The sequence below is a fragment of the Parasteatoda tepidariorum genome, chromosome 9 (assembly GCF_982258835.1).
Source record: "Parasteatoda tepidariorum strain Cologne lab strain chromosome 9, Ptep-v5.0, whole genome shotgun sequence".
Taxonomy (NCBI): domain Eukaryota; kingdom Metazoa; phylum Arthropoda; class Arachnida; order Araneae; family Theridiidae; genus Parasteatoda; species Parasteatoda tepidariorum.
The window spans coordinates 37,583,479-37,602,428 of record NC_141763.1 but is presented as its reverse complement, the minus strand read 5'-3'; the positions used below and the strand labels follow the sequence as shown (position 1 = coordinate 37,602,428).

The 18,950-nt window shown below is 28.5% G+C and overlaps 1 protein-coding gene across 3 annotated transcripts in view; it reads left to right on the top strand.

The window, feature by feature from the left end:
* Positions 1-1,090: 1,090 nt before the first annotated feature.
* LOC107442376 (carotenoid-cleaving dioxygenase, mitochondrial) overlaps positions 1,091-18,950 on the top strand; it is a 46,065-nt gene continuing 28,205 nt past the window's right edge. Inside the window, exons 1-2 of one of the 3 annotated variants that reach the window (XM_043040749.3) lie at positions 1,091-1,279; positions 13,014-13,150. In XM_043040749.3, the coding sequence (XP_042896683.2) occupies positions 1,219-1,279; positions 13,014-13,150 (198 nt within the window). In that variant the 5' untranslated portion in view covers positions 1,091-1,218. Of the gene's footprint in view, positions 1,280-12,615; positions 12,731-13,013; positions 13,151-18,950 lie in introns of those variants that run through there. The other 2 variants (XM_087151591.1, XM_043040750.3) reach the window with 2 other exon arrangements.

The window sequence follows — 18,950 nt, the reverse complement described above, 5'->3', positions numbered from 1 at the left end:
GGACCTAACTCGAATTTACGTTGCGTGATGAGGAATACCACAAAAATCTCCCTCGGTTAACCCAACGGCAAAGAAATTCTAACTTATGATCTGTTGACCACTGACAATATTCTGCGTCAGCACTGTGATCGGTGCGAACCGGGTGCAAATTTCGCATCGAACAGCCATCTCAGGGATTCGAACCTAGGTCATTTCATAGGGAATCGATAGTACTATCTCTCAAGTCATCGTGACCTTGTGTTATATAACGGTGGGTAAATTCTCTTTTATGAAAGGTTTTTAGGCGAAACAAACCTGCTATCTTGTTATATGAAAAGAAAACCTTCCATTGTCAACCCGATGCGATGTCAGTAAGGGATAATGGGTTGATAATATCATTAATTCGTCGCCCACCACTTTTGAATTTTATAAACACTTTGTTCAAAACAAGCAGTTATCGCAGGGAATTGAATCTAACCCTTTAACTTTAATCATAGCTTTTGACCAAAAACTGACCCTACGAAAACTTATTTAATAATTGGCATAACTCGAAAGTGTGTAAAAGATAGATTATAGTCTTTAAAAATTTCTAATTGACACTTCTAATAAAGATAACATATTTTAGCTTTTGACCAAAAGCTAGCCCTGCGAAAATTTCTTTAATAAGTGTCTTAATTCGAAAGTGTGTAAAAGATAGATTACAGTTTTTGAAAATTTCTAATTGACACTTCTAATAAAGATAGCATATTTCAGCTTTCGACCAAAAACTAGCCCTGCGAAAATTTCTTTAATAAGTGTCTTAATTCGAAAGTGTGTAAAAGATAGATTACAATTTTTAAAAATTTCTAATTGACACTTCTAATAAAGATGACATATTTAATAAAGATAACATATTTAATAACAAATATTTTAAAAAATACATTTTTAGAGAATTTTTGTTATCAGATTTCATTTATGATTATTCCGTTCAAAATAATTCAATAAACATAATACAATTCATATTTGATCAAAAAGTTGTGGTTTTGATGAAAAGAGAAAAAAAAAAAAAGGGTTTGTTTATCTTTCGGCGTGTGTCCGAAATTGCGCACGCGTTTTTATGACGTCATGTAACAAAAAGAACCGCCTCCCCGTTCCAATTCAAAGAGAATTTCCCTCTGAATTTTCTCACTTTCAGTTTCGATCGAAAGAAGCGCGTGTTTTTCAATTCTTACTTGGTGTTTCGTTTTTTCCTCCAGGATTATGGAACGATTATTCCAATCGATCAAAGACAATACCACTCCACAAAAAGCGGTGATTACCGGTAAGTGCAATTAATTATTATCAATAAATAAAGATGATTTTTATATCGAATATCTTCATTCTTAATTAAATTTTATTTTAAGGTAAAGTCTATGTACGCCAGTGTTTCCCAAACTTATGACTTTTGTGTACCCTTTCTAAATTTTTCGTAACGCTGTGTACCACTAATAAGAAAATGAATGTATTTTTTACTATAAAAAATTGCACAAAAGTTAAAAATCACAACTGGCTGTTGACATCACTAATTATTAAGCGTTAACTCTGCAAAAAATAGCCAGTAGAAAAATACGTAATCGTAAATTTTCATGGCTAGCTTTGTTTTTAAATAAAATTTTTTGAATTCTTCGTTTGTTGCAAGATATTTCGCATAAGAACGCGTACCCCCGCTAAACTGTTCCCGTACCCCTAGGGGTACGCGTACCACACTTTGGGAAACACTGATGTACGCAAACATATTTTATGCAAAAAAAAAAAAAATGTAAAGCTAACAATTAAATTTTGAATTGAACTCAAATTAGCGAAGTAAATACGAAATTATTTTGTAGAACTAAAATTGGGTTGATGTGCTCTTTTTTATTTGCTTATTTATTTTTTCAAAATAAATACTTTGAAATTAGGGAAAAATAATTTGCGTAATATTTCTAGCTTTTAATTTTAATATTGAGTCAGGAAATTAAACGATTGATCAAGAGAAACACTATTTTTTAAAATTGCGACTATGTTAAAGTAGTCAGGGATCCAAAATCTGCCGAAAAAAAGTATGTTTATTAAGGTAGTGCAGAAACATGATTTTGGACTAAATTTTTGAAATTTAGTGTTATAAATTTAGAGTCCTTGTAGTCGCAGCTTTCAAAAAAAAACTTTTACTTTTGTTTGTACTTCAAAGTTACAGCAGTTTTCGTGCAAGATAGCAATTAATAGACTTGTGCAAGGTGATAACAATGGAGTTTAAGTTTTTAACTGCATTTATCACCAAATCAGGTTTTTTTTTCAGATTTTACACCACCATAAACAAAATATCTCATTGTTTTTAAAATAATTGTCTACATTTTTTATGAGTGTTTACGATTACAGCACACATATTTTGAACTACAGACTAAGAGAAAAATGTAGAATTTAATTTTTTATTGCATGTTATTCCTCCGGGAGGAAATTAAAAAAAAAAAAATTAACTACATTGATCCTTAACTCAGAAGTATTTACACTTGCTTTTTAGATAATAGTTCAAAACATAGCGTTCTAAATAAAATCCTCAAAGGATTTTTTTTGTTTTGGATGATAGAATTTTTTTAAGTGTTCAGCATATTACCTTAAATGGTCATTCAAAAAAAATGAAAAACAATTTTTTGCTAGTTTTATAAGTTTTTACACATAATAAAACATTTAAACTAGCTTTTTCTAAATGTTATATTAATATTTAAAAAAAGAAGTACATTTTATAGGCTGATTTCGTGACTCAACAATTAGCACTGATAAACTAAATGAAATATAGCCCTTTAAACCAAACTTAATTGGTACTTAATACGTGAAACTTCAATCATTTTATCATTAGAGTGAAATATTTTTTAGGCTAATGTACATTTTAACTTAGTTTATAACATTTAAAATTAATTTTTAGGCAAAAGAAATCCGAAATTTTTAATTTTAAACGTCACGTTTCCCTTATTTTGAACTTTCTTCGATAAAAAATAATTTTGAGAAGTAATGAATTTGTTTATACATGCTCCAATTTTAAAAAAAATTAGTTTGGAGTCTGTTCTGAGTCTCTAAATAAAAATTAAAGTTCAGGACTGAGTCATGAATGTTTAGGCTAAGATATGACTCCAAATCAATTTTCGCTTTGTTTGCATTTTTTTTAAAAAAAAAACTTTTACCGCTCCAGGGAGCGATTTTCTTCTGTAATAGTGTTTTCTTCCTGTAAATATTTTCGAATTTATTTTTTACCAAAAATGCAGTCAAACTTTTCCTAACTGTGGTCCGAAAGAGACTCAAAATTTAGAGAATTTGGTTTTTCTAATGTTTGAGTTGTGCTGATTTTATAATCTTGTTACATCGATTACTTGATGAAAATCTTTTTGTTTGACGCAGTGTATTCACTTCCGACTTGCATCTTCCTTCATTTTTATTATTAAGAGTATACATATTATGCTTCTTGTATATCCCCCATTGTCATATTTTAACTCTTACTCCATTCCTAAATTAAAGTTGCATTCTATATTGCGAGAGTAAGTCGCAGTTCCGTTATCCCTAACTCATTAACGATACGCATTGGCTCTCAAATAAAACAACTATGCCTTTTACTGATTCTTTAGTTACTTTTACCGATAACCTAAACAAATTTCGTGATTCCTCTACCAATAACCTATACAGTTTCCGAGGTAACTTTACCAATAATGTATGCAAACTTCGTGCTACTTTTATGAATAACCTAGTAAATGTAAATTTTGCCATTTTTGAGACTATTAGAATCTTATATTTTAATAACCAAAACTCCAAATCAATATTTTTAAATTCGAAATATTAACCGCTTAGTTTTGAAGTTTTCAGTTAAATCCAAGTTTTGGAAAAATTTAAAATTGTGTAGTTAAAGTCATGTGTTTGAACAAAATAGCATTTTAAATATGAGTCAGGTGATTTCAAGCATGATATCTTTTTCTTGAGATAAAAAGATGTTCCACCCTGGCTAGAATAATTTATTTAACCCTCCATTCACTGTAGAGCAAAAGAAAAAGTTCTTATGAAAACAAAAATTAGTTTTTAAAGAGCAATTAGTGCAACATATATCCTTATTAGCAAGAAGTTCAGTTGCAATATCTCTTTTAAACATTTTTAAAACTTATCTTTGCTTTAATCAGCTGTGCTTTAATTTGCTTAAAATCAGCTTTACAGATTTTAAAACTCAGCTTTACAGATTTTAAAACTCAGCTTTACAGATTTTAAAACTCAGCTTTACAGATTTTATATCCAACCGATTTTTGAATTATTCTTTCCGTAGTGCGATATAGATGGATAACTGAGATTTTTCTTGACTTATTGTGTTTTTTCTGTAACTTAAGCAATTTGCATAAATTTTTATTTTTATATTCAAAGTGATAGTAAAATTTTTGCTTTCTGTTTATTTTTCAGATTTATAAATTTAAATTAATTTTAACAAGCCCATTACATATCAATAAATTGTATGTTAATGTATGATATTCATGTGATAGTGTGTTTTAGAACTTAAGAAAAAATAGGTATCTTTCTGCCTATAATTGATAATTAAATTTTCATTTTACTACTATTGTGGAAAATCAGTGTCGGAGAGATAATAAGTTGACGGGAATGAGTTTTACAAGTTGTAGGGATACATTGAAACAAGAAGAAAAAAAAATCTTATTGGCACAGACGTTCTTAGACATAAAATATCGAAGTTCCGAGTAACGAAGCCCTTAAAGTTATACAAAGAATCTTCAAAAATGACATTTATTATTGGATGATGTAATAGCTGTTAAGAAAACTGGCTTTCAAGAATCCTGAAATAATGAATCATTTATTAGCTAAAAAAAAAAAATGCTGTATCTAAAATTTATCAAAACTAGCAGTTCTAAATCTTTTTGTAGGGAATTTTTTGCTCAAACTCAAAAGAAATCTGTTTATTGCAATCTTAAAATCAAAATTTTAAAATCCTTGTCAAAAATATAGTTTCCGGCCTCAAGTTAATATTTGACAAAAAATTATGGAATACTAAGTAATTATTATCAAAATCAATTCAAAATTTACTAGAAGGTTTAATAGACTTATTCAATCAGACAATTCTCAAGTAAAACAAAATGGTGAAAGATGATTATTAGAAATTATTTTTCTTACTCAAATATTTTAAGTCACCTATTATTGTTAAATGTGATAAAAGTTGATAAATTTAATTGGTCAAATTTCAACTAGTGACGAATAAGTCTGTATAAATTAAAAATAAAGAAATTTTTTATGTGTTTATTGTGTTTTTAATGATATGGCATTTACAAAGTCTTAGATTATGCACGATGGGTCCCGCAGTGAACTGATCGTTAAGACACGGTTCCCAGCGGATCACCGAAGTCAAGCATCACTGGCTGCGGTCAGTGTGCGGGTGGGCGACCACTTGGATCAGTCTGCGTAGGGTTCGGGGGCGTGCGGTATTGGTCCTCATTAAACTGTTCTACAGTAAAGTGCTCGACTTCTGAAGTATTACTTATTAATTGTTCATTCAATTCTCTTTGTGAAACATGATTTCTGAAATATGAAGAATTTTTCTGATAAAAATCTATTAATTCAATGTAATTTTTTGTGTTTTATGTGTTTTATGTATGTTTTGTCTGTAGAATGTTTGTTCTACTCTCGTGTGCCCTGAATAGGGCGGGTCGAGCTATAAATAAACAATATGTTAGTATTAGAAAATCCATTTTTTATGGAGTCGTAACTTTTCGATTTAATTTAACAATACAACCACTAACATTTCTCTTACTTTCACTCCCACTAATTTTAATACTACATAGATTTTTTTTTGATAAAAAAATAGTGTTTGTCTCCGAAACTATTCGACCGATTTGCTTTAAATTTTGTGTCTAAATACAAGCTTTAACAACAACAAAAATAATTTCTAAAAAAAAATTATTACGTTTTGTGCTGCACTTTATCTGTCGTTTACTAAAATTACATAGCTCTAGCTGCATTATATTTTATATAACTTTCTTTGCTTCTGCAGCCCCCCCCTTTTTTTTAAAAAATGTGCTTGTTTCATCATAATTTATGGAAAACCTGTATATAAATTAAAATATCAGATATCAGAAATTGAAAAGATATTCTCGTATATTTTAAAAATGAAGTGAAAGCTAAAACGTGGAAATTCCAAAGTCTTTATGCACTTGTCTTAAGACGTTCCCAGCCCTTTCTGTAATCCAGTGTTTCCCAAGTGTGGTACGCGTACCCCCAGGGGTACAAGAACTGTTCAGAGGGGGTACGAGTTCTTATGCGAAATATCTTGCAACAAACGAAAATTTCAAAAAAAATTTCTTTCAAAACAAGGTAGCCATGAAAATTTACGATTACGTATTTTTCTATTGACTGTTTTTCGCAGAGTTAACAGTTAATAATTAGTGGTTTCAACAGCCAGTTGCGATTTTTAACTTTTGTGCAATATTTTACTGTAAAAAATACATTCGTTTTTTTATTAGTGGTACACAGCGTTACGAAAATTTTGGAAAGGGTACACAAAAGTCATAAGTTTGGGAAACACTGCTGTAATCTATTCAACACTGTAACCTTTCAGTTATGTACAAAACTCAGCCAAATCGTGCATCCGAATTAAACATGTCTGCGTAGACCTTTTTTTATGAAATCAACCCATTTACATGAGAAAGTTAAACGCCTCTCAAGGTTACACTGATAATTATCGAAATCAATGTGCACCACGGGGGGATTCCGTAGACATATTTCAACATAATGTCCAACGGAAGCTGGATCTGGGTCACCGGTTCTTGGACTTGAAACACCTTTATGTCAGGTAAACGCCCCTAGGAAATCAATTGGATTTTATAAAAAAATTAACAGTTATTGATCACTCTCTGCAAATTAAAATGAAATTTCCGTAGACTTACTAATTTCGTCAAAAGTTTCAATTTTCGTATATGTGGTTTCAAGCTATGCAAACTGATGGTTATTATATACTTGTGATATTTACTAGCTGAATAAATTTTTAAATTATGTTTCAAGATAATTTAAAGCTTGTATGAACTTAAACAGCTACGAATTCATTTTTATTTGGTTAGCTAAAAGATAGTTATTAACCTATACACTACTGAAGTATAAAGGAATACAGCAAAAAAATATTTTGCAGTTCTAACTTTCTATTTTACTGTAACAAAATACGAATTATACTGCCAGGGGGGGGGGTAATAATTTTAGGCCCACAACCGTGGACCTCATGTTTTAACTAAATAAAAGAATATTAATATTTCAAATGTTAAATTACAAAGTAAGAACAAACATGCATAATGTTATACTATGGTCTATTTAAATCCAATGATGAATAGATTTATTAATTATTTAGAGAAAAAGTAAATTTTAAAAAATACGAAGTTTTCTTACAATGAGATGCAAAACTAAACACAATACCAATACTAAACATAATACCAATACTTACCAAAGCTAGAAATCTCAGTTTTAAAACTATTTTAATAATGCAAGCGAAGCAAAATTGTTATTGAAGAAAATTTGACATTAACTATAAAAAATATTTAATTCTTGGGGATAAAATTTCAAAATTATTAAAAAAAACACACACACACAAAGTTAGTTTTTAAATGTTACATTAATATAAAACAATTAATTAAAATACACATAAAAATATAACTAAATAGTTTAAAATTGAATACTTATAATACTATGAGATTTCACTACACTGTCATAAATTGTCATTACGAACCAAAGTCATACATAGACCTACATGTTCTTGACTGTATTATTTTAAGTATTAAGTAAATACAAATTTAAAAGATAACAAAATGCAGATCACAGAACTACTAAGTCAAATAAAATTATTTTTCAAAATAACTGAATTATATAATATTTAAAATGAGTTACATTTTCGAGCATGTGGATTTAGCGTCATTTTTCGAAAATCACTTCCGTTTACGTGGAAAAGGCTTAGCAGAAAGGTCCCAGAAAGTTTAAACTTCTACGAATGTTTCAGTGATAAATTTTCTCATGGCGCTTTTTTTTTTAGAAGTTAAGAAGCGAAGGTCTATATAATGTGGATCGACGTAATGAAGATTAAGAAAATCAGAAACACTGTCTGACGTGATCCTGATGAAAACTGATTAAACACAAACTAACGGGTTAAACATGCAGTATGTGATCTTTTCGTGTATATCTCATTGAAAGATAGTTTAATTCCTTCGTAGCTTCATCATTATGACAAAAATTTTGATTTAATTATACTGCATTTCCCCTACCCACGATTTAAATCAGGGAATCACCAGAAATTTTAGAAAATAAAAATAAAATTCTGGCTGACTCGGGGTTTGAACCTTACACTTCATGAATACAAACAGCCACTTCCGATTATGACATGGGGATATCGTGATAACTACATTATTTTTTTTCCCTGTTTTGTATTTAAAAGAAAAACTGTGAGTCTTTATTAACCCTTTGCGGTCGTATTAAGTTTACATGTGGGCGTCATGCTGGTCGGAATTATTTTTCGTTGAACGAACAGTAATACATTCTATGCAAGATTCTTATGGAAAAATAAAATTTTCTTAATTCTTTTTTGAACTTTAGATATGTGTAACACAATATGTTTTAATTTTATGTAAAAAATTATATTTTATAGTTCTCCCTTGTATGGTATCTTTCAAAGCAGTCTCCAATATGAAGCCCTGGTTTTCGAGAACTTGTGTAGCAAAAATAATTAGTTTCGAGTCTTCCGCCTTTAATTTTTCTGTTTGAACATACGGAACAATCTTTTTATCTTCACAGTGCCGCAATATATGTATTTTGCCATTAAGCTGTGGCTAACATCTTTGCTGCGGTGGCTGAGAGCAGACATACGACTGTAACGGTAAAAAAGCGTTGGTGGCTAAGCGTGGACATATGACCGCAAAGGGTCAATATGGCAATTGTATTGTGGTGATTATTAGTACGATATTAATGTGGCTTCAAAAAATATATATTAGAATTAAACGTCTCAAAATATATAAAGTTTGCATGTTATCAAAGTTTTATGTTATCTTTGGAAACATTTCTTTATTAGTGAGAGTGGTTTTAATTAAATTAAATAAGCCTTCTCAACAACAATAACATTATTCTCGTGTTGTTCTAGCAACAACTTAGTAATAAAAAAATTTATTTGTAACTAATAATATAATGATTGCTTTGACGAAAAGCTTTTTGATATGAGCAGAGAAAGTTTGAGTTTCTTATTTTTCAACTGTAATTTTTTTTCCAAAAGAAAAACTAAGAATAATTATCCTCCTTCCACCAAGTTATTTTCATTCAATTAAAAGTAAAGTAATAATTAAATAAATAATTAAGTTATAATTAAAAATAAGCTCCTAGAAAATTGCTAGGACCTAGAAATCAGATGCAATAAGTAGTTTAAAAAGTATTAAAAATGTTGGTTTCTTTTCGTCGAAAATATGAACAAAAATTTCCGTGTGCAAGTTGCTTCCATCTCTTAATAAATGGTTGATAAGGGTCTGCAAAATTGACAGATTTCAGCATTGAACAAATTTGATGATGCATGATTATTTTGATCTCGATGTTATAATTTGTTAAATTATATAATATCTTCGATAATATACTAGAAGCAATTTATAGTATAAACAAAAATTTTAGTATGCCAAATACTTTGATGACAGGTTTGAAGGAAATACCAAATTATTTTTTTTACAATAATATTTTGAAATAAGTTGAGTGAAACGAAATAAAAATGTTCTTAAAACTGGGAAAGCACATCGTTAGAGTGGTTACTTCGTATGTTTATTTTATAAAACTTAGCGAGTTAATTAAAATACACTAATGGCCTATTAGTGCAACTCTAATGCGAAGTTACCAATCAAATCATATCTGATAAATTTTAGTAAAAATACTATTTTGTGAAGGGTTGATAAGTTCACGTCCTAATTGGTAAAAAAATACTGAAAATCAACATTTAATGTGAAATACAATGAAATTAAGAAAAGTGCCTAAAAGTAAATCTATTTTAAAAAAAGTATCTTAAAGACAAATTTTAAAATCCTTCTTCAAAGAACTGGATGGAAAAATTTCTCAACTTATTAATTAATATAAAGAAATAAAAAAAATCGAAGGATTTATCTCCTTATGTATTTAATAATTATCGAGAATTATGCACGAAATTCAGTTGAAATCATTACAAAATCATGCATGATTTCTTAATCTAATTTTGCAGAATGTTGAAATGAAATCGCAGTAATTAACATTGATATCGCATAATTACAATGGTAATTAAGCTTTTTATTCAAATGACCCTTGTATACATTATTTTTCGACGAGTTTTTTTTATAATGTTACTATCACTTCAATTGCAAGTTTTTCATAACTAATTTAGAGCGCAGTTCTGGATTCGTAACAATTGGAGATCTAAAACTTTCATAACTAGGATATATCTGAACTCGCGATTTATTTAATTTTTGAAATCGATTCTAATCAAATCAAATAAATCCAGAATTCAGATAAAGCATTGTTAAAAATTTCTCAACTTATTAATTAATGTAAGCAAATAAAAAAAATCGAAGGATATATCTCCTAACGTATTTAATAATTATCGAGAATTAGGCACGAAATTCAGTTGAAATCATTACAAAATGGTGTATGATATCTTAATCTAATTTTGCAGAATGTTGAAATGAAATCACAGTAATTAACATCGATATCGCATAATTACAATGGTAATTAAGCTTTTTATTCAAATGACACTTGTATACATTATTTTTCGACGAGTTTTTCTATAATGTTACTATCACTTCAACTGTAAGTTTTTCTTATCTAATTTAGAGCGTAGTTTTGGATTCGTAACAATTGGAGATCTAAGATTTTCATAACTAGGATATATCTGAACTCGCGATTTATTTAATTTTTGAAATCGAACCTAATCAAATCAAATAAATCCAGAATTCAGATAAAGTATTGTTTATAATAATAGTAATGTTTCTAGCTTAATCACAATGTTATTCCAAGGAAGGCTTAACCTTTCAAAACATTTTGAAATTTCAATTCAAAAGTTCATTTTTTTTAAGTCGAAGCAAATTCACATTGTTTATAAATTAACGTAGTTTAAAAGCTGTTCTAATCAATACATATTTTAGTATCATTACTTGATTAAAAACTTCATTCGCTTTAAAAATACCCAAATTGAAAATAGCAGTTAACATGTTTCAAGAGCTCAAAAACAAGTGCCCATTTTCAAGACTTTCCAGACGGGAATGAATCGAAACGAAATTGATTTAAATTATGAAACGTTAAGTTTTCAACGAAAAAATGAAAGTGAGAAACATAATTAAAAAAATCACAGTAGCCGAGAGAGAAATGAGAAGATCGCGTCAGTTCCTTGGGATTGTTGTTTTAGGATCATTTAAAAAACTGGAAAATCTATTTTTTAAAAAGTCTGATTGCCTTTAATTTTTTGACCCTTACAAAACATAGATTTGCATTTAAAAAATATAATAAAAGATAAAAACTATGGTTTTTATATAGGTATTTAAATAATATTAATTCATTTACTTTATAAAAACTTTCGTTTAGATCTCATTTAATTTCTAACTGCAATATCTAATTAACGTTTCTTAATGTCTCTCAAATTGGAAAATAATTCGAATCTAATTTCTCTTTCTCACTATTCGTTCTCTGAGTGCAAACATGAAGTGAAGGTTGTATGCGGTCGAATCACTTGTTGTCTAACACACGTGAAATCGGCCATTGACCAAGATGAAGATGAATCCATCAAAGAAAATGAGGACAAACACGTTACCCAATAATTAGAAAGATGAACGTTATTATTTCGTAAAAGCCCCGATTACGTAACAAAATAATAACATTATTTAGGTAATTTGAATGCGCGTGATAGTAATAAGAATGAAAGGCTTTCTTTTCTAACTTGGCATGGATTTTTTTATTTATGTAAATATTCGTAATACTCTGGCATGTTTTAAGCCACTGTTTGCGTTAAGTGTCTTTACTTGCAACAGAGTAGAGCCAATTTTTTAAATAGTGCTAAGTACACTTTTTGTTCAATACAATACAAGTAGGTTTCACCTGCATATAATCCTTGTGTGAATTGGAAAAGATTCAATGTCGAAATTAGTAAATCTCTTTCAGAAAGAGTGCCATTATCTTAACAAACATTACGCATGCCACTTTCAACATTGTAAAAAAAGTAAACATGGAAAATGATATATATGTTGGCTGATTTTGGTAGTACTGTACGTGAAAAAAGTATAAGGACAACGTTAAATTGAAGTAAAATATGCTTTATTTTCATTTCATCTAAATGATATTTTTTTATGTTTGGCTTCTGTTACACAATTTTTTAAAAGCATTTATGACACATAAAAGAAACAATATTTAGCTTCAAAATACTAATTTCACAAAAATTCAACTCTGAAGGAAATACGGAAAAAAGTATAAAGACATGTTCTATGATACTTAAAATTTTCTTCAACTAAGAAAAAAATTTTTTCAAGCAGAGAGGCTTGAAAGAAAGCGCCCACAAACAATTTTTTCCAAGCATCTTTGATAGCGAAGATAAGATTCTGTTAGCTTTGACATTGTGGGTCATTTTAATTATCTTCTCGGGTTAGTAAATCACATGAGTTTACGATTTGATTAAGATCGTGATTCTTTGACAGCAAATCAAGTAAATTTACACAATTAGCTTCAAACCAGAGCGTGATCCAGTTGAAAAATATAGTACCCTGAAGTAAGTAAATTAGTACAAATATGTTGATAGTTCACTTTATGCCCATACATGGGAATTGCGCTATGATTCCCCTTTTTTTTTGTTGCTTGCTCCTCTAATTGATTTCAGCAGTATATTTTGTGGCATAAATTTTATAAAAATACGAATCGTTTTAATCTATTAAGATTCAAATCATACCAGAACTATTTGAGTTTTTGCTATAATTTTTAAGTCTTAATGAACTTCGTTGAAAATCATATGCTCTTATCTATTTTTAAACTAATATATATTTTTATTATTGCAGGAAAGATTCCTGATTGGGTAGAAGGGCAGCTGTTCAGAATAGGGCCAGCCAAATGGGATTTCGAAGATGGATTCTTTGTTAATCACTGGTTGGATGGATGCGCCTTAATGTATAAATTCGTCATCAGAAATGGATATGTAAGTAACTAAATTTATCTAAATCCTTTTAAATTTATGATGTAAATTAATAGTTTCTTTGCTGTAAGTTTTTAAATAGGGGAGAGTGGGGTCAATTGTAACATTTTTTACTTAACTATTTTTAACTAACAAAAAATCCAATATATTATTAGTATTAATTGACAGACGAGTAAAGTAGACTATCCTGTACTAGAAAAAAAATACCTTAAATGTTATTATATTAGTTATTAACAATTTCTGACAGTCGTGCACTTGTTACAATCGTCCCCACTTACGGGGTCAATTGTAACAGTTCATAAATTCAACTAAAACCTAGTTAATTATACATTTTATCATAGTTGTGATATATTTTTTTATTGATCAAAATAGTAGTGATATTTTAGGAGTTAATATAATAATGAGCAGAGACCTAAAGGGTTAAACTTTTAACTTTAAGGGGCTAAAAATTTTAATTTATGCTGGGAAAGGTGGCAAATAAAATAATGCACATGCAACATAATATAAATGACATAGAAAACTATTGGTGGTTCTTTAAGAGTTAAGTAAGAGTAAAGAGTTTGCAAACATAAGATTATTTATTTTCAGCTGTTACAATTGTCCCTTTACTTATTGTTGCAATCGTCCCCAAGACGCCATTTCAGCTTCATTTGTTAAAAGCAATGCTAGTTAATTAACAAAACTAATCTTTTTTTTTAAAATGCTAATTAAGGAGTCCACTTACATATTCGGTTAAGAATTTTTATTTGTTTAAACAAAATTACTTTGCTACAATATAATATTCTAATACCAAAAAAAGTACTTGCGTACCGTGAAAATATCTTTTGTGATGTAACTCTTTCAAAAGTACATAAAAATGGTTGCCAGCAGGGGTGTACATGTAGATTTATTAAATACACCTTGTGCGCCACCTAGGAACCAAATCTAGAACCCGACATTCGAAATTTTTGCTCTGTTACAATCGTACCTTGTTACAATTGACCCCACTCTCCCCTACTCATTGGAATAAAAAAAATTTGGGGCAATTTAAAATTAATTATAAAATTGTTTTAAGCAGTTTCTAGTTACTAGTTTAAGCAGTTTCTAGTTACTAGTTTAAGCAGTTTCTAGTTACTTTAAAAGTATCTCCGTCGAAGTTTTTTCTTCAAGTCCTTTTTTAATTCGTCGGTCATTTTTTAGACCCACGGTATATGCATGTGGGTATTTTTTATTCGAAAATATGCACTAAAAATATACACAGAAAAATGCGTTCTAAATCTGGAAAATTTTGACACTTATCCGATCGAATCACATGATTAAAAAAAAAAATTCTGGAAAAAAAGATATCGAAAAAATTACAGAAAAAAGATAAAACTATCTGAAGGAAAAAGTCCTGCAGTATTATATCACGCAAGTTGATAATTAAGAAAAGATATTTAATCACCTCTAAATTTCGGTAATTGATAAGGAATTAAAATCTGATAGTTGGTTAAGAATGCAAAATATTAGTAAATCTGTAATCTAATATTTATCTAATTAGGTCCGTTTTACCCAAATCATCCAGCGTTTGTACTTTGGGTCGATCTTTATACTATAATAACTGATAAGTTTCAAACATTAACAGTATCTTATCTTTATTACTAATAATTCATTGCGAGATTGTCACAAGTGACAAAAAAAAAAGTTAACCTACTTATTTAAGGTCAGTCTCAATTTTATTTGCAATCATTTTCTTTCAAATGCAGTTAATTTAAGTAAAAAATGAAATCAAACAATATTGGTAAATTGGTGCTCTCAAATTAATGTATCTGTAAGGAAAAAAATTAAAAAGTAATCTGACTAGATGTTTTTGAAGAAGGTGGAAGTAAGAACATTAAACTAGTTTAATTGCCGAATGAAACTCGGTCGAATAATCAAATCCGCCTCTTATCCATTTCTTCCAACAATTAACATGTTTTGATAAAAATGAATAATCCCAATTAAATTGGAAAGCTAAAAATAAGATATTCAATTTGCTTCATAACTGTTAGATCGACATGTAACGAGCAATCGAACACAATGCTCCTAGTCAAAGAACCAATTGAATAATGAAAATGAAACAGGAAAATTTATGAAAATACGGAGCTGTCAGCGAAAATAAAATAGACTGGAAAATAACAGAGTGCATAGTGGTTACCAAAAAAGTGATCAACTCTCGGACCAAAATCCAATCCCTCTTAAAATTTTTCCAAGCAACTAACAGATTCTAGCAGTTCACTCCAACATTGTGCTATCTACCCAGCCCCAACCTAAATTAAGCCTTACCTATTGAAACGTAGAGCTATAAGCGATAAGCAGAGAGCTCGCCGCACTTAACTATACTAAATTCTCAATAAAAGCAGACGATAAAGTTCGAAGACCTTTTTAGAACAAGAAAGATGTTTGGTTTTTTTTAGAGATTAGTTTAGTTTTGAAATTTGAGTTTTCATACAACCCGTTACGGGTTTATCTAGTATGTTCTATAATATTTTAAAAAATTTATCTATCCCGTTACGGGTTAGTTTTCATATATACCGTTACGGGCAGTTTTTGTAGTTTGTTTTATAAGATTTAACTATCCCGTTAGCGTATTGACAAAACATACCGTAGATTGTAAACGTGGCGATTGCAGGTGGAGTTGGCGATGGATTACGCGTAAATGTGGTGGGAGAACGAAATTACATTAACCTAAGCAGTGTAATTCGATATTCTTTTTCCTCGACGCGCCATTATGAATAAAAATAACTCATTAATTCCTTTTAGCAGAGAAAATAAAAAAGAAAATAACACCTTTTTATTGTCAGGATCACTTTACAAATACACTGTATTCATATTTTATTAAGCGCTATAATTTATATTTTATAAAACGATCTAGTTTTTTGATAAAACAGATTCAATTTTTTAATTTTTTTTACAAGAATTGTGTTTGCGAAGAAATAAAAATAATTTATTAATGAACCAATCACAAAAAATAACGTAACATTTTAATACTATGTTTTATTGAAACGTTATTTTGAAGAATTAATTCTATTTAACTTTTATTGTAAGAAAACATAACCTGTTTTATTTTAGTGATATTTTCTATGAAATCAATATTCTCTATAAAAGAATAATGTAAGCTTTTTTATAAAGATTATTTTTTTAGAAATTAACAAAGACATATTATTTACTAGAAAAAAAATAGAGTATTCAAAAATGTTATCACGCTTTAAAGTAATAGTTTCTTGTAAACGAAATAATCAATATTTTTAAAATAAAGTTTGAAAGCGTTTGTTTCATTACTAGAAGCATTCATTATAAAAAAAATATATATTAAATTACTTTTTTGCATAATTTTATCAAATAACTTTTTTTTTGGAATGAGATGAGATTTTAAACTTTGTGAAAAATTGATTCAATTCCTTAATATATATAAAAGTCGGTAAATACTTCATTCATTATGGAGGTCATAGATAACTTGATACCTTTTCAATATAAGAATAATAAATGCAATTAATAGAAAATGCACAATTTTAAAAATATATTTTATTTACACGCATTGCGTACAGGTTATAATGCAACTATCATACGTAACATAAATTTATAGATTCCTAAATACTGTTATATGAGTTTGGTAATTAAAAATATAATTAAAAAATAACATAATTAAAAAATAACATAATTAAGGAAAATTTCAACCTTCAATTAAAAACTTCCTGTTGTCATATATTAATAATAATTATAATTTTTAGCAACTTTTTTGGGCACAAATTTTTAATTCTCGAACTTAATACTATCCTTTATATGAAAATATCAGAAAATTTATAAAAGAAAAACTATATTTTAAAATTGAGACATTGGCGACAACAGAGGTTAGATGTATGTGCTGAGTTTAAATAAATTACATGTTATAAAACTCACATTTAAGATTTAGATCAATTTATTATCAGGTCATAAGAGTGTTTTTTAATAAATAAATGTAGTGATTGTTTGATTTACAATTGTAAGGTCCTGGGTGTTTAATGTTAAGTTATACATTTCTTTAGAAATAATATTTGAAATATGCAAAGCAGGGCGGCATTCATTTCAACTTAAAAATCATCAACTTAACTTTCAATAACTATAGATAAATAAAAAACAAAAGTTTGATAAAAACTTTAAAAGAAATACTTTTAGAAAAATTCTTTCTAAATAATATTTAAAAAAAAACACAATCACTTCGTCTAATGCCCTTACTTCAACCTCCTTCGAGTTATGCTTACTTTATAAATTTAATCTCAACTTTATTTTTCTTTTCACTTTTAAACTGTAAAAGACTTTTTCTCCATTTGTAAATTATGAAAAAAGTTATTAATCTGATTGCGTAAACAGTTAATTTATTAAAATTGAACATTCTCAATTGATTCCTTTTAATAGTCATTTATATTATTAATAATTATTATTTGCACAAAATTATAATAGAGGAAAGTTTGATTAGAAATTTAAAAGTTCTTGCTACAATAATTAGGGAATTTCTATTGACAAATTCAAGTAATTTTTTTTCCGGAACAAAATGCATTTTTATTTAAAATGGAACGGTACTGACTTAACATTTATACGATAAAACACTCTCTAATCGCTAACACCGATGACAGGAAAAAAATTTCGTTTTTTTTTCTTCTTTTCCACAAAAAGTTTAGAACTTAAAATGTTGTTCTTTCATTATAAAGCAATAGCATAATATTCTCGTATAATGTAAAACTTGATAACGAAGTTACTTATCTACCGTTTTACAGTTATAAAATGAAATGATTATTGAATTCTACTTGCATTTTAAAATGTCAATGTATCCATCGTCCAATGAATTTTACGATTATTTTTATAAAACTGTGTATAATGAACATTTCAACTAAAAAAATTAGTACAAAATAGCTGCTAATAATTCTCTTAAACATTTATAAATATTATACATTTATAAATTTCAGCTTTTCGCATTATTGCTAAATAACCTCTACGTCGAAAAATATATAAGGAATTCCATAATAACTGAAAATTAAATAAAATTTAAAAAAAATTGTAAATGGTTATCGAGCAGAACCATTAAGTTTATTAATGAATATAGAATTAGTAACAAAGTCACTGCTGAACAATAATTTTTTTTTAATCTTTTAAGTAAACAAACTTTATTGTAATAATCATTTCATTATTAAGGATTAGAGGTTATTGTGAAATTATTAATTTTAATAAGTGGATGAGTAGGTAAAGAAGTTCACTACTCGAAATACGCGTATACATTTAATGAAAGTTATGAAAATACAGAAGGGGGCTATGGAGGTAATAATATATAATTTTTTTTATCTTAGTTTTATTACGATCTTCTAAAAAACGCTAATAAACACAATTATGTTAACAAATACAAACGATTATGTCGGAGCTATAACAAAAAATACGCTTTATATTTCATTTAATGCAGAAGAATCTAATGAAGATCAGCTTATTTGAAACTCTGAAATGTGACACCCATATATAACTTGGTGAATGATAGATACGTGATACCGAAAACAAAACAAAAACATAAGCACACAGCTGTTTGGCGATTTGCGAGACGCTCCTTCAACGCCGATAGATATTTTCGCCAACCCCTTTACAATCTACGGTATGTTTTGTCAATACGCATCCCGTTACGGGTACTTTATATTTGTTACTGTATTTGTTGTGGTGTGAAATAAATGTTTTTTTAATGAAACAAAGAACTGTTTCTTAATATACACTGAAGAGCCAAAAAAACAGGTATACCTGCCTAATATAGTGTAGGGCCTCCGCGAGCACGCAGAAGTGCCGCAACACG